Below are 16,142 nucleotides of genomic sequence, written 5' to 3'. Positions count from 1 at the left end.
ACTGGGGCAAAGGTTTCTTCATAATCTATACCATATTCTTGAGAATATCCTTTTGCAACAAGTCTTGCTTTATATCTCTCAAGAGACCCGTCACTTTTTGTTTTAATTTTAAACACCCATCTACACCCATCTACACCCTATTGTCCAAGTGTGAGCCTTGTGTAATGCATCTAATTCAATTTTCATGGCTTCAACCCATTCGTTTATATTTTTGGCCTCATTATAGTTGGATGGTTCATGATAGGAATAAATAGCTAGAAGACATGCCTTGTAGTTTGGTAAGAAGGATTCATATGAGACAAACCTACTTGGAGGCCTATGTGTTCGTTCTGACCTTCTAACCCTAGTTTTTTCAGTATTTGTTAATTGATTATATCTGTCAAGGGCACATGGATGCTCCCCAGTATTTCGTCTAGAGTATTGAAGAAGATCTTGAGATGGTTCACTACTTGAGTCATTAATAGACTCGAAGGTTTTAATATCATTACTAATACCTTTATTGGGTAACAAATCAAATAAGAAAGCATACTCGAATTCTTCCTTAGGAACTTCAAAATCAAATCCACTGTCATTTTCTAGAAAGGTAACATTTCTAGAAACATAGAGTTTATCATTTGTTTTATCATAACATCGATATCCTTTTTTATTATCTGCATAACCAAGAAAGACACATTTTATGGCTTTAGGAGAGAGTTTGCTATATTTTTCAAGAAGCACGAAGTATTTACAACCAAATACCCTTAGCCTTTTTAAATCAGGAAAAATTTTAAAGAGTTTTTCAATAGGAGACTTGTTTTCCAAAGTTTGAGAAGGCATTCTATTTATTAGATAGACTGCGGTTAGGGCAGCTTCAGCCCAAAATTGCTTTGGAATTTCTTTTGAAATAAGTAGGGTTCTAGTAGTTTCAATGATATGACGATGTTTTCTTTCAGAAATCCCATTTTGTTGAGGTGTCCTAGGGCATGATTTTTGATGCACAATTCCATGATTTTTTAGATATAATTGAAATTCATTTGAAAGAAACTCTCCCCCAGAGTCGGAGCGGAAGACTTTAATATTTGTTTTAAATTGATTTTTAACTAGATTATGAAAGTTTTTAAAACATAAAAAAACTTCGGATTTGAGTTTTAGAAAGTAAATCCAAGTATGGCTACTAAAATCATCTATAAATGTAACATAGTACGAATAACCACCTTTTGACATAACAGGGGCAGGACCCCACACATCCGAATGCACTAATTCAAAAATTTTATGTGTCACAGAGGTTCTAGACTCAAAATGTATCATTTGCATTTTTTCAAGTATACAATCTTCACATACAAAATTTTTATCTTTACAAAATTTTTCCAAAAATGGAAAAAGAGATAATTTAGATATACTTGGGTGTCCTAATCTTTTATGCCAAAGATCTATATTAATGTCTTTGACATGATTACAAAACGAGTATTTTGGTAAACACAAGAAATCCATGTAGTAAAGGTCTCCTCGTCTATGGCCTTGCCCAATCAGCTTCCCTGACTAGAGATCCTGCACCCAACACGCCTTAGATGAGAAGAATACTTTACAACCATAGTCAGCAATTTGAGAGACCGAAAAAAGATTTAAATTCAGTTTGGGAATGACTCTCACTTTTGGAACAAAGAATTTTTTTGAAATATCATCAAGGTTTCCTAAGCTTTTGACTTTTAAAGAGGTACCATCGGCAGTTGACACACATGAGAAATATGATTTAGTGCAATCAGATAATAGAGATTCATTATGAGTCATGTGGAAAGAAGCACCTGAGTCTAGAATCCAAGAGGTCTTACCTGGAGAAGACGAGGAAGAAATGGCAGCTCCGGAAGTAGAAGGTGCAGCCTTAAGAAGTTGTGAGACGGCTTCTGCTATTTGAGCAAGATTTAATTCATTGAAGCTGCCCTTTTTTTTATTCTTGAGGTTCTACACTTGAGGCGGCCATCTTTTTAATTTTGGGACATTCCGGTCTTATATGTCCGGGTTCCTTACGATGATGACAAATAATTTTTCCTTTGTATCCGCCCTTGTATCCTCCTCCATTATGTCCTTCCCCATTGAACTTCTTCTCAAAGTGAGGTGGTTTATATGTTTTCACAAAATTTTCGGGCCTTGCCATGGCAAGGACCTCATCATTAGACTTGTGCATTCCAAGTCTTGTCTCTTCTTGACAAATTTGAGCAAGGGCCTCACTTATAGAAGGAGAAGTGATTCTATGAAGTAAGGAAGATCTTACTTGCTCAAATTCCGGTCGAAGGCCATAAAGAAAGGAGAAAAGATTTTCTCTTTCGATTTGGGTCCTTCTCATATCAATAGCCGAACCTTCTCATTTTGGTTCCAACATGGCTAATTCATCCCAAATAGGAGATAAAATACCGTAAAAATCTTTTACACTGTTATCTTCTTGTTTTGAATTACGTACCTTGTCTTGGAGATAATAAAGTCTAGCCATATCCTTTTGGATAAAGGTACTTCTTAAAAAGCTCCATGCGTCACATGCCTTCTTGAATTTGATGATATTGGTGGCGATCTTGAACTCCATGGTATTCATAAACCATGAGAGTATTTGTGCATTGCTTGCCTCCCAATCTTCCAATTTATTTTGTAATTCTTCTAAGGCTTTTTCTTTTTCTTCTTCGGACAAGGCTTTGACTTGATTTCCTTCTCTTCTAGTCAATTTGAGTTGTGGTTCACTAGTAGAACCACTAACAAAACCCCACAATTTTTTTCCCTTGATATGATTCTCCATAGCCGTCGCCCACATCAAGTAGTTGTTTTCATTGAGTTTGTAGGTGATTACGGTGGCAGACTCTCTTTCTCCCATAATGAATACTTAGAGTTTAAAATAAAGGAGATAGGGAATGATCAATGATCGAAGAACACTTCCTTCACGAGATTCTCCTTCTTTCAAGAGCCTAGCTCTGATACCATGTAATGAAACAAGGTACAATGGAACAATAGTGAAACAAACACAATGCCAACAAAGAGCTTTAATAAACTCACTTGGTCACTAATGGACCAAATACAATCTCAAGAGAGATAAAAATACCAAAACAGCACAAGAGGCATACAAGCCTATAAGATGGGGAAAACTCTAGAGAAAACCCTCAAATGCTTCTTAAAGCATTGAAGAATAACAAGGGAGTGAGGCTCTATTTATAGAGCCTCACTCCAACACATGAGAGGCAGTCCAGCTCTTTGGACTGCCTTCCAACAGTCATTATTATGACTGTTCCAACAGTCATTATTATGACTGTTGGGTGGCAGTCCAACGTCTAGTTGGACTGCTGCCCAACAGTCATAGATATGACTGTTGTGCTTGAACTGTATGGCAGTTTATTTATTACAATGCTAAATTATATTTCAGTCCTTAGTGGACTGTACTATATGATAAAAGACAAAAATACCCTTATCAGGTATTTGAATACAATTTTATTTTTAACAGGCTCGCCCCCTGCCGGAAAGCCTAAGGCAGGGGGGCTCGCCCCCTGCTGGAAAACACAAGGCAGGGGGCGAAACCCCCTGCCGAAATACAAGGCAGGGGGCAAAACCCCCTATCGAAGCACATTAGAAGGCAGAGGGCTCGCCCCCTGCCGAAAGATACAAGGCAGGGGGGTGAAACCCCTTGCCAGAAAACCCAAGAAGGCAGGGGGTCGCCCCCTGGCGAAAAACGCAAGAAGGCAGGGGGCTCACCCCCTTGCCGGAAAACATAAGAGGGCAAGGGGCTCGCCCCCTACCGGGAAACACAAGGCAGAGGGGTCGCCCTCCTGCCGGAAAACACAAGGCAGGGGGGCTTGCCCCTTACCAGAAACACAAGGCAGGGGGGCTTGCCCCCTGCTAGAAACATAAGGCAGGGGGCTCGCCCCCTGCCGGAAAGCACAAGTCAGGGGGGGTTGCCCCCTGCCAGAAAACACAAGGCAGGGGGCTCGCCCCCCGCCGGAAAGCACAAGGCAGGGGGCTTGCCCCCTGCCAGAAATCTCAAGGCAGGGGGCGAAACCCCTTGCCAAAAGACACCAAAAGGCAGGGGGCGAAACCCCCTGCCGGAAATCGCAAGGCAGGGGGGCGAAACCCCCCTGCCGGAAGCCACCACCCCCTCTTGCTGAGGCCGCAGGCGGAGTGGTTTGCTCCCCCCTCTTATGCGGGAAACAGGAAGATGAAGGAGAGGGGGACTCACCTGGAGGTCGCCGGCGGAGGCAGACGGCGCCGAACGGAGGCGGACAGAAGGTGTCGGCGACGACAGGTGGCAGTGACGGCGAGAAGGAGGGGGAGGCCAGAGAAAGGGGGAAATCGGGGGAGCCAAGAGGGGGAAGAGAGGCGTCGGGGAGGGGAAAGCATTCGATGCTTTCCCCCCTTCCCCCCTGCTTCATTTATAAGCAGTAAAAGGGGGAGCGGGCGCCGCTCGGTAGGCCCTTACGGCCTACCGATAGCCCTCCTCTTAAAGGGGCTCGAATCCGGGTCAGATCCGGATCCGACCAGGGTCCGGATTGATTTAAATTTTTTTCTGGTTATTACAAGGTGTGTTCACTAGTTGCAGCTACATCATCCAGTCCTCAGTAAGCAACTCATGCTCAACTGCTAGAGAAGATGCAGAAGACAGATTCGTCAGTTGTTGGTTCGGTCTTCTATTTCTATGGCTCCTTCCTTTATATTTAGTCTATTTTTTAATATTTTCTTTTTAAGAGTTCATTTTCTTTTCCTTTTCCCACTTCCGTTTTCCTAGGATTTTCCTATTCCTTTAGCATCTCATCATTTAGTTTCATTTTCTTGTTACACATTCCCCAGGTTGCCCCAAAATAGGCCAGAGAAAAACAAACATAAAAATTGATTCCTACTATAACCTATAAACAAGAAATTCATTGTGCAGGTGCACAACTGAACATAGGTTACTTGGAGAAAATTGTATGTGCTTGTGGCAGGTTGAAAAAGGACAACAAGCCATTCCATAGATGAGGCACTTTATTGCTCACAGTTCCCTGCTAGTGTTTCAGAAGGAGAGTAGAAAAGGATCTTATGCAACACAAAAATAACCTAGAAGGCCCTCAAATGCAGAACTTTCCATCATCCATGTTCAAAATGAAACTTAACATACAATCAATGTGAGCATTTGAAGCAGGCATAAAAACTCTGCAAAAAATTAAGGGTAATTACCAAGTGTTTGAATATTTTGCAAAAAACTTCTTCAAAATGAATATTGGTTTATCTCTTTTCACGGATGAATGAGAGAATGGAGCATTAGCAACCACACACTCAAAACCGTTCAACTATCAAGACCAAAACCATTACAGAGGCCAGGAAGATAATTTAATGTTCTAATCTTTATCCAGTTATCCATTATATCTTTTGAACAATTCTCAAGCTCTCCATCTCACGTTCCAAAGCTAGCTCATCACCATGAGGTCTTCCCCCAGTTACATGGGTCGCCCCTAACCTTCTGCAAGCAGCGGCCGCCATAAGGACTCAAACCTGCATCTCCATGCCGACAGCCCGAGCACCTTAACGTTGCACAAGTTGATAGCTTGCATTATGCTAAACAATGCAATTTCCCAGCTTATCTCAGTTTCTGAGATACATATGGTATCTATTTTCCATGTTCCATCCACTAAACAAGCAATACTTGGCATGCCAATGCCTGTGCATCTATGCATACGTGTTCATGCTCGAGGAAATAACATTTCTCACTATGAAGAATCGTCCGTAGACAAAATTTCCTTTATTCTAACAAGTGAAAAACGACGAAACCATACAATACAAACATACAAAAGAATGGGCAAAAAGCTGCATTTCACAAGATGGGTATGAAGCAAAAGCATGAAATGCAGGGAATTAAGCAAAAAAAAATCACCAAAAGAGATGAAATTGAATGCAAGTAAACAGAAGAACCACCAAAGAAGAAAAGCCAGAAGAAGACAAACCACACAAGCAATGACATTAAGGGCCAGTATGTGACGTTGATTGAGGTTCCATTGCATGAGGGATGGCGTCGGCGTCCCCACTGAAGAGGCGAAATTGGGTCCACAGACAGAAGAAGAAGAGGAGGCGTGAGGAGGGGGAGAGAGAGAAGAGGAGGGGAGGAGACGAAGGTGGCGAGTCATAGGGCGAGCTGAGAGACGAAACCTCTTCCATCTACGCAGTGGGGTGATCGGCGTTAGGGTTGTGGATGCCAACATTCTCTCTCTCTTCTCTCTCTCTCTCTCTCTCTGCCAGCAAGAAGAATGACAGAGAAGGAAATCCCGAAATAGTGAAAAATCATCAACTCAGACGCTTTAGTGGTGCGGCTAGTGCCATTATGGCCAACCGTAGGGCCTGTAAGAGCCGAATGAGGTAAGCTCGTCTTGCTCTTTGTTGACCAGTGTTAGTTGCTTTAAGTATACTCCCATTATCTTACAAGGCCTCTCCTTGCTAGGTCGCTCCGTTTAAACCTTTCAAGTTAAAGAAAGTTGAATTCAACACTCGGCATGAATCTTCTTTACTGCAAAGGAGGGATTACTCATGAAAATTTACAATGCTAACACTAATTCTGGACCTCTGATTCTCATTTAGCCTAATGATGTATATCAGCCTAAAAGTTTGTCAGTTAATTAAGGCACGAGTTTCAGTCAAGATAAGAAAGGATTTGATCTCGAGATTTTGGGACAATCTAAGGACATGTATTTAAGTCTGGTACAAGTGCTCGGGGTCAGATTGGAGCATTGGAGAGGCGAGGTCAAACGATCAAAACTATGTGTTCTGCCGAGTTGGCAAGGTACAATTTTGGTGTTTCGGGTCTTGGACATGAGTAGGATCTTAACTAAGACTGAGATCAGTTTTAGGGATTGTATAACAAGTCTAGAAAGGTCTTAAAAGAGTCTACACGTTCAGGTATGGCCAGGGTATATTCAGGAGATTAGAAAAAACAAAACTCATAAAACATGACTGCAATGCTCCTTCGGTTGCGGTCTTAGCCTAGGGGGCTTGGACAATTTTAGGAAAGACAAGTAGTGATAATAAGGGATTGATAGAGGTCCAAGGAGTGTATAAATATGTGAAACAAAGCTGAGAGAATGGCTGATCAACAGAACCACAGCTGATAGGGTACCAACATTAGTTTCACAAGTAAGGAGGCACTTTGCTACACTTCGGAGATACGAGAAGGGTTTGGGCACTTAGCAGAGGTGGACAACCAGATTCACGGGTCAGATCCACACGTGAGCTTAGCGACGGGAGAGGAAAATATATGAGAGACGAGAGAGGCAGTACAGAGAGAGTCATCAATGGGGGTTGGGACATTTAGAGGAAAAAAACCAACTTTATTCTATAATTCAATTGGGTTATTTAGCCTTTTATTTATAGAGTAGAGACCTAGAGTCTAATCCTAAACTAATTGTGACTTCACAAAGAATCCTATAAAGAACAAAAAACTTAATAAGAGAGAGGTTCCTAGAGGTCAATCTCTATCGGGACTCTTATATTAATTAAAACTCTTAAACAATTGAGACTCTAACTAATTAATTATTTAATTAATTTCATGAAAGATCTAAGCAGCCTCTAAAGCGGGGGGTGCCTCATGTTGTTCCCTCTTAGTTCATGCTCCTTATGTGGGCCTCACTTATTGACTCTCGATGTGTCATGTATCAGGTTCCTCCTCCTCCTCCAGATTAGTAGATGTGACCTTTGACTTTTCAACATGTGGAGAAGTCACCTCAGCCTCATGTTCCCCACCTAGGCATGCATAATCCTCACTGCTTATAAAGAAAGGTGTGTGGATCCTAGAGCTTGAATCTGCACCATCTTCTAAAATTCAAGTTTTTACAAACCACCATGCTCAACACCACTTTGCCTCCAAAGTAGAGACTATGACCCTTTGAATTGCCGCACCACCCGAGTCAAAGGGTCAACGAGTATTTGGGGCTTTGGTGACTAGCGCACTCAGCCCAATCAGTAAGAATGTTGATGGAATTTATGGAAGAATTCTGCTCCACCGCTTGGACAATGAACAAATAGGCACATTGAGTGTCTCAAGACAACTTCAATGTCCTTCTTTGACGTTGGAGGTCTGATGGTAGCAAGTAAGAATTTTTTTTGTCCCTACGAAACATCTCAATTGTAGAGAAGTTTTAGGCAACCTCACCCAACATATGTAGTCAGTGCATACCTAGGACCACGTCCACACCATGGATGAGTAAGACTTATAGGTCGAGCATAAACTTTGTTCCTTAGAGCTGCAGACATACATTTGGGTAGACCTCCACACATTTGAAGTGTGACCCATTTCCAACCATCACGTCAAAATTGAGGTGCTCTTTAATTTCACACCTGATTTCCTGAACTACACCCTTGCAAAGGATGTTATGAGTGCTACCAGTGTCAATATGCATGTTTACCTCCTGAGTGTTTAGCAAGCCTCATATCCACATAGAGTTGGGTGCAGAGATGCTTGAGGGTGCAAGGTAGAACACATTGTGGAAAGTCCCTTCTTTATCATATGGATGCATGGTCTTTTGGCATCATCTTCTTCGGAATCTGATTTTACCACTTGAAAGATGTGGTAGTGTTTACATGTGTGACCCTTGAACCACTTTTCATTGCAGTTGAAGCATAGACCTTTCTTAAGACGTTCTTCATGCTGCATACTCGTGATCCGCTCCGTCTTAGAGGATGATGTCAACTCCTTAGATAACTTTAGTTTGAATGACCCATCCGAAAAGCGATCACAGAAATCAGTTGGTCAATTCGACTTTCGCACTCCTTGAAGCCTCATCTGCTTCTCATCATGAAGCTTGGCCACCTTATAAGCCTCCTCAAGAGTCCTCAATGTTGCAACTAGGACCTCTATATGAAGATCATCCCACAATCCACCAACATAAAACAAGGTCTTATCATCAACTAGGGGTAGACGTGTGAATAGATTATTGAACTTTAGCTGGTACTTGATCTTGCATACATTTGGCATTTTATTTATCTTTATTTATGCATGATCCATGTTAAAATCGCTTTAAAACCCCATTTTTATCATTAATTTTGAGAAACCACATTGAAATCAAATTTATCAAAAAATCACGTATTTCAAAGCTTTCCTTGCATGTTTCAGTGTTCTATTTAATTTAAGAATTTTTAATTAGTGTTTTAATTAGTTTAGAAGAGTTCAAGTAGGAGTCTTAGTTAGTTTAGGAAGTTTGGTTTTATGAAACACGTATTTCAAAAGACCCTTTTTGAAAATTATTAAAAAATTATCAGACTTGTTTTGAAAAATGTGTTTTAACCTAATATTCTAATATAAATAGTCATGTCAAGGGCTCAAAACAGGTTTTTCTAGCAGTCTTTTTGCCTTCCTCTTCTCTCTCTTCCTTGCTTATCCTCTTTCTTTTGCCGATTTATTTCTCTCTTACTCTCCTCCTCTTCTTCTTCTTCTCTTCCTCTTTTTCTTCAAGCTTCAAACCCTTTCGTCATCGGCAACCTCTTCTTTGTCAAAGCAGTGTGGATGCAGCTGGATCAACCATCTTCTCTTCTCAATCCCTTCGTCGGAGATGATCCATGACAGGTCGCTTTTTTCTCCCCCATCTCCGTAGATTTTAGGATCATATCATCACATGCATATTTATTTTATACATTTTCATTGCATATAGCATAGGGTATTTTATGTGGTTTTAGTGCATATAGATTAGTGAAAATTTTAGTTCCAACATCATAGTAGTTTTCCTTTCCTAGTGTAAATCGTGTCCATCTTTACGCTTTGTAGGAGTTTGTGGTGCGTGAGAACAATAAACTGCGCTGATGTGTGTATTGTTTAATGCACTCATATTGGCGTGATCTTCCGATCACACGCCCAGACCGATCGGCATAACCCAGCTCAGCCCGATCAGCAAGTGTGCTGTCTCTGAACTGCAGTCTTACATTAGGCCGCTGGAACCTGCATAATTGAAATATTAACTCAGAAAATGTTTGGCAGCAGAACACAAAGGACGAACATCAACATCACAAGCTGACGTTGAGATTAACGTCAAACACACATAGGCAATAGCTAGTTCTTTGTTTGATAGTCACAAATTTTGTAGGCTACATAATTAAGTAGTATAGATCAATGTTTTCTTGAATGAGTCATTTCAAAATTTTACATCTTGTCAAGTAGGTTATATTAATTCAATTAGTTGTTTGTTTGGTAGCTTTAGGTTAGAATAATATTTTATTTGTTTTCTTGGTTAGACGTTAGTGGGTGTTTTGCATGTCACATATCCATGAGTTTTTATGAATTGTCTCATGTGGTAGTATAGTTATGTTAAATGCTTTATTGAGTCAAATTATAATCAATCAATTATCTCCTAGATTCTTTATTTAAATTAGAGTCCTATCATATAGATTAATTAGTTTGTTCTATCAGCTCAGCATTTATTTTGTTTATTGTGTCAGTGTGACCATCATATAGCAAGGATTTTTTTTATATCACGCAGGCTGGTTCAATTTCGACTCTGATTAGGTTAGCATTCAGCCATCTGATGGGTCGGCATGAGTTACCATTCACCCAGATGTGCAGGTGATGATCGTGTGCCTCACATCTTGTGTAGATAACCCGATCTGCATTAATTAGATTGGATCGATTTCAATGTTATTAGATCAAGTTGTTGATCCTTGTTTTCATTTACTGGTTATTTTTAGATATTAACAAATAAGGTTAGTTAGCTATTCAGTTGCATATGTGGTCTATTTATCTAGTTTATAGTTTAGGTTCATTATCTTCTTCTCATCAATTTTGATCTTACCGTTTCATAATTTTTTAGTGGTGAGTTAGTTGAGTAAATCAGTATTAGCTTATTGGTGTCAACTAAATTAGAATAATTTGTTTGGTTAAGTTTCTTTTACTAATATAGGCTATTCCAGAATTAATTAGATTTAATTTAGATGGTTTTCTTTAGTTCACGTGTTTCGTGAGAAATAATAATTTGTGTTAGTATAGTTCATACCTAATTTGATAAAAAAAAATTATATAGTGTTGGTCACATTTTCATTATGTTCTCATGTTATTAGATTGTTAAAAAATAGTTAGTTCTATATTTAATTCAAGTAGCTAGTTTGTTTCTGAGTTGTTACACAATTTGTTAGAGTTAGTTTTACTATTTTGTCTTTTAGTAGTTTGCTACCACCTAGTTAGATTAGTGTTTTTGCTTGATTTTTTTTTATTGAACTAACCTCAAGTTTTGTCTAGTTTTTGTCGTACTGCTTCATTGTGTTTTTGTGTTTTGTAGGGAAGCGTTGGAACGTGCAGTGAGCCCCTTTTTATGCCCTAAAAGTACCCTTTGAGGTCCCCTCAAGCCCTCAAAAGTGCTCTCAGGGAGCTCTCAGAAAAACAAAAGTTCAAGAAAACATACATTACTTCAAAAAGGGACATAAGGACTCAGAGCATAGAAGACCTTTCTTTTAGTCTTAGATTATGGTTTATTTTATTAATTGGGTCTGTAATAAAACTATTTAATTATTTGTTGAATCCCTCTGCGTAGGGCAATGCTCTTAGTTATTTTACTTAATTAATTTTTTATTCTTCAAGGCAATAAAGAGTAGTATAAATTGTGTGTTGAATATAAAGTATTTCCCGTTCTCTGGGATCGACCCAGACTCCACCACTTGTTCGAGTCAGTTTTTATATTTTTGGTGTTTGACTTTCACTTGATTTTGATTAAAAATATTGTTTTAAAAAACATTTTCATAAAACTCACACCAGTACTCATCCAGACTACCCCATTGTCTTATATTTTTAAGCTTTACATGGTGATTTACCAACACCATGGGCTCAAATCTTTCCATAATAGCTCAATAAAGTCATCCCAAGAGGGCTTGCCATATATGATATCGAGTCATTCGTACCAGCGTAGGGCACTGCCTTTCAGATGAGCGATCGCTTCGATAACACGTGCCTCGAGGGCACATTGTGACATATAAAAAAGTGCTTGAGCTTAAAAATTCACTCACGCATGTTCTCAATAGCAAAAGAAGAAACTTTGAAATGAGGTTTCTTACCCATGCCTTGCACAAAGTCATGTGTTGGCTCTTTAAGAATTAATCCATTCAGGTCTTCCATGTGTCCATCGACAAAGGTGAAGCTCCAGTTGCTTGGCTGCCTGATTGCCTTGGTATATTGAGTGGGAGGGTATCAATGTGATCCACAAGGCTTGTAATCGACCACTCAATACTCTCTAAGCAATTTTCTTTCTCTGTACTTGCTTGACGTTGCCAAAAAAGTTTGGTTTGTGTTTGTTTGACAATTGCTCGTTCTTGTTTTGCATGCATGCAAATTTCTTCTATCTTATCAATGTTGGAGGGTGGCGATTGCTTCATTTGCATAAGTTCTCTCTTATACCAATTTATTGCACCCTTCCCAAGAACTAGATTTGATGGCTCAAAACTTGGACCCGAAGGGAGTCCTAAGCTGGCAACAGACAAGCATACTAGTTGGAGCCCAACGAAAATGAGAGGATCATGTCTATGGTTTCAGGCTCCTTAGGTTTGGTAATGTATCCTAGTTGATACGGTGTGGTAAGGGTCAGCGGTCTCTAACGGTGACAGTTTAGTAGGTACAGGAAGTCACATGATCAATCCGGCTAAATCGAGCAAGACCGTTTTGGGTTTGGTGAGCGGTTCAAGCATGAGTTTCGGTCCAAATATAAAAGGATCTGATCTTGAGGTTCTAAGACAATCTAAGGATGCATGTTTAGGTCTGGTATAGGTATTGGGGCTCAAAAATTTTAGATTGAGTAGTTGGAAAGGCAGGTGAGGTCAAACGATCTACGCATTCTACCAAATTAGTAGGGTACAATTTTGATGTTTCGAGTCTCAAACATGGGTACGGTCTTAGCTAATGATGAAATCAATTTCAAGGGTTGTGTAGCGTATCTAGGAGGTCTTAAAAAAGTCTACACGTTCAGTTGTAGTCAGGTTATATGCAAGAGATTAGAAAAGGCAAAACAACTTGCAGAACATAACTACACAGCTCCTTCAGGTACAATCTTGGCCTAGTGGGCCTTGACGACTTTATGAAAGGCAAAGGCAGGTGGTAGGGGATTGAGAAAGGTTCATGGAGTGTATAAATACCTATGACAAAGCTGAGAGGATGACTAATCAATAGAACCATGGTTGACAGGGCTCCAATGTTAGCTTCTACAGGTAAGGAGGCACTCTACTATACTTCGGGGATACGAGAAGGGTTTGGGCCCTTAGCAGAGGTGGACGACTAGATCCATATATGAGCTCAGAGACGAGAGAGGGAAAGATGTGAGAGATGAGAGAGATAATAGAGAAAGAGACATCAATGGGGGTAGGGACATTTGGAGAGAGAGAGAGCCTAAAGAAAAAATTAATTTTATTTAATAATTCAATTGGGTTCTTCAACTTTCTATTTATAGAGCAGAGGCCTGTAGTCTAATAACAAACCAACTATAATTTTACAAAGAATCCTACCAAGAACAAGAAACTTAATAAGAGAGGTTCCTAGAGGTCAATCTCCATTAGGACTTACATTAATTAAAACTTCTAAACAATTTAGAAAGTGAAACAATTAAGACGAGCTAATTAATGATTAATTAATTTTCGAGAAGATTCAGAAAGTCGCTAGAAGTGAGGGATGTTCCATGCTAGTCTCCTAGTTCATGCCCCCTATGTGACCCCACTGGCTGACTTTGGTTGTGACACATGTTAAGTTCTTCCTCCTCCATAGTAGGAGATGATACCTTTGACTTTTCAATATGTGGAGAAACCACCTTAGTTGCTACTTTACCCTTATGGGTCCCACCACTGCCTGCAGAGAAGGCATGTAGATCCTGAAGCTTGGATCTCTACCATCTTATAAACTTTGAGCCGTAATAAAATATGATCCCTATCTTATTAAACTTATTGCATCTCATCTTTACAAGCTTTTTCAACATTATGTGAGTGATGCAAGCTGGAGCCACCTTGCACAATAAGGAGTACACCCATCACATAAAGGACACACACCCATTAGTTTTGAAGTTGTGACATCTTATCAAGTTGGTGACATTCATAACTTTCTGCAGGAGATGAGGGGAGCCCTAAGTGAACTAAGGATTAGTTGAACATGAGTTATTCTTTGCTTTTTTTCTTTTTCATTTCCCTTGTACTACTCTCAAGGGATCGTTTGTTTCAACCAATTTATACATGAAGATGGGAGTTTACATATAAAACCTTTTATTTTCATATGTAAACTAAACAAACATGCCAACTTTATTTTCCTTTAGGTCCCACAATCATCATGGGTTTCTTTTTACAATGACCATGCATTTACTAGATAAATCCATGCACACCCCTCCCTTAAATGGATTTACGTATGCATTTTTTCACATATGGGATGATTATCTCATCATGTGATGCCTTTACTATGGAGTCTTTTCTTGTTAGTGGGAATGAAAGAAATGACTCCTAAAGGCTTGTTTGTTTCATGTAATTTTCAAGAAAAATTATTGAGTTGACATTCTTTGTCTTTCCTTTTTCATAACAAGTGAAACAAACATCAAATCATCATGGTAAAAAAGTTTCGTGCTGACACAAGTGGGCCCTGGCTTTTTCCACCATCTATCACTTTTTATATACAAATCCTTTCATACCTACCCCTATGAATGCGTTCTCATGGAAAGGCTGAGATGGTCTGAGTTTTTAGAAATATGTATTCATTCCCATGAAAGGACTTTTTTTCCCATAAGAATGAAACAAATGAGTCATAAGCAAGATAATTGCCAAATTTTACCAAGTTGTAGTGGCTTGATCCATTTACCAGGCCTATTTGCCCTTGGTGGGGTTGGCAAGAGCACAGTCTAAGGTTAAGAAGGTAATCTCTAACCAATCTATTATTTTATAGCATTCACTTAGGTATTAACTAGAGAGACCTACTCCACAAGTGCCCATGCCAGCTAAAACGACATGGTTGCTTGCATCTCATTTGATTTGAAATCGCATGTAATGCCATTTTATCTGATTTGGAAGCATATGATTCAAAGTTACAAAGTGAAGAATGTTATTTTGAATCACATGAAAAGTATGTAAAATGGGCTCAAATATGATTTCAAATCTTATAGTCTCATTTTCTTTCTCATGTTTGCTTGCATGTGAAAAATGGGGCAAAATGAGAACCAGAGAGAACAGTTCTCATATGGGGCCAAACAACTATGTCTAAAATTTCAATGTGATGAGATATTGAAGCAAATAAGCTCAAAGTCATATTATCCTTTCTACGGAATAAGCATTGAATTCCACTGAATAAGAGAACACGCCCCAAATTTATACAATTTGGGCTTAGGTTTACATAGAAAAGTGCACCAACAAGGCCTGCTCCAATTCGAGATGGATCCTAGCTATGCATCTGATCAGCCAATTAAATCCACTTGGCAGATCAGACTCTCTCTCTCTCTCTCTCTCTCTCTCTATATATATATATATATATATATATATATATGTGTGTGTGTGTGTGTGTGTGTGTGTCGCTGGGGTGAAATTGATTGGATATGGTCCAGATCATGGCAGCACCAAATCCAAATCTAAATTTTAAGCAACAAGTCATAATCTGAAACTAGATCTGATATAGTAGAGTTCAACCTGGATCCAAGTGTTGTCTGGCAGTATTGGACCCAGTAAAAAAAGTTGAAAATAAGGGTTTTACATATAAATACTAGAAATGGATTGGATTTGATCTGGATCTAAATAACGACCCAATAGAAAATATTGACCTAAATTTGAATTTAATTCAGGAAAGTCTGACCATAGAAGTCCCAATCAATTCTAGATATTCAAATTTTTTTATGATCCATATTCGAAAATAAGGTGTCAGATTAAAAGCGAATGAATAAAACCAAATCCAATCCATTTTCTCTCCTTCTCCCAAATCATGCTAGATTTTTCATTTTAACACCATAGCTCATTGAAATGCATAAACATATAATGGACATCCTTTTTGTTCCTCAAAAAACATGATGGATGCATATTATGTCAAGGATGATGGCCCAACAAAGGCCCCAAGGGTAGGGGTCCTAGCCTCAGAGTTTTACGCCAACGACAGGACTGTATGTTTAATAGGCCAAGCCAGCATGACTAGGTCTTCATGTCGAGTGGGGTTTCTTTCGGTTATAAATCGAAAAAAAAAATGTCGAGGACAATGTTTA

At 39.3% G+C, this 16,142-nt stretch overlaps 1 protein-coding gene across 2 annotated transcripts in view; it reads right to left on the bottom strand.

Annotated features, from left to right (window-relative positions):
* LOC149816752 (uncharacterized) overlaps nt 1-6,198 on the bottom strand; it is a 50,766-nt gene extending 44,568 nt beyond the window's left edge. For both annotated transcript variants that reach the window (XM_089987529.1, XM_089987531.1), the window contains exon 1: nt 5,925-6,198. In XM_089987529.1, coding sequence (XP_089843655.1) covers nt 5,925-6,179 — 255 coding nt within the window. In that variant the 5' untranslated portion in view covers nt 6,180-6,198. The remainder of the gene's footprint in view (nt 1-5,924) is intronic.
* Between the last annotated feature and the right edge of the window lie 9,944 nt (nt 6,199-16,142).

Source organism: Nuphar pumila, chromosome 14 (genome assembly GCF_984573655.1).
Source record: "Nuphar pumila chromosome 14, dmNupPumi1.hap1.1, whole genome shotgun sequence".
Taxonomy (NCBI): Eukaryota; Viridiplantae; Streptophyta; class Magnoliopsida; order Nymphaeales; family Nymphaeaceae; genus Nuphar; species Nuphar pumila.
This window is presented reverse-complemented; position numbering and strand designations above follow the sequence as displayed.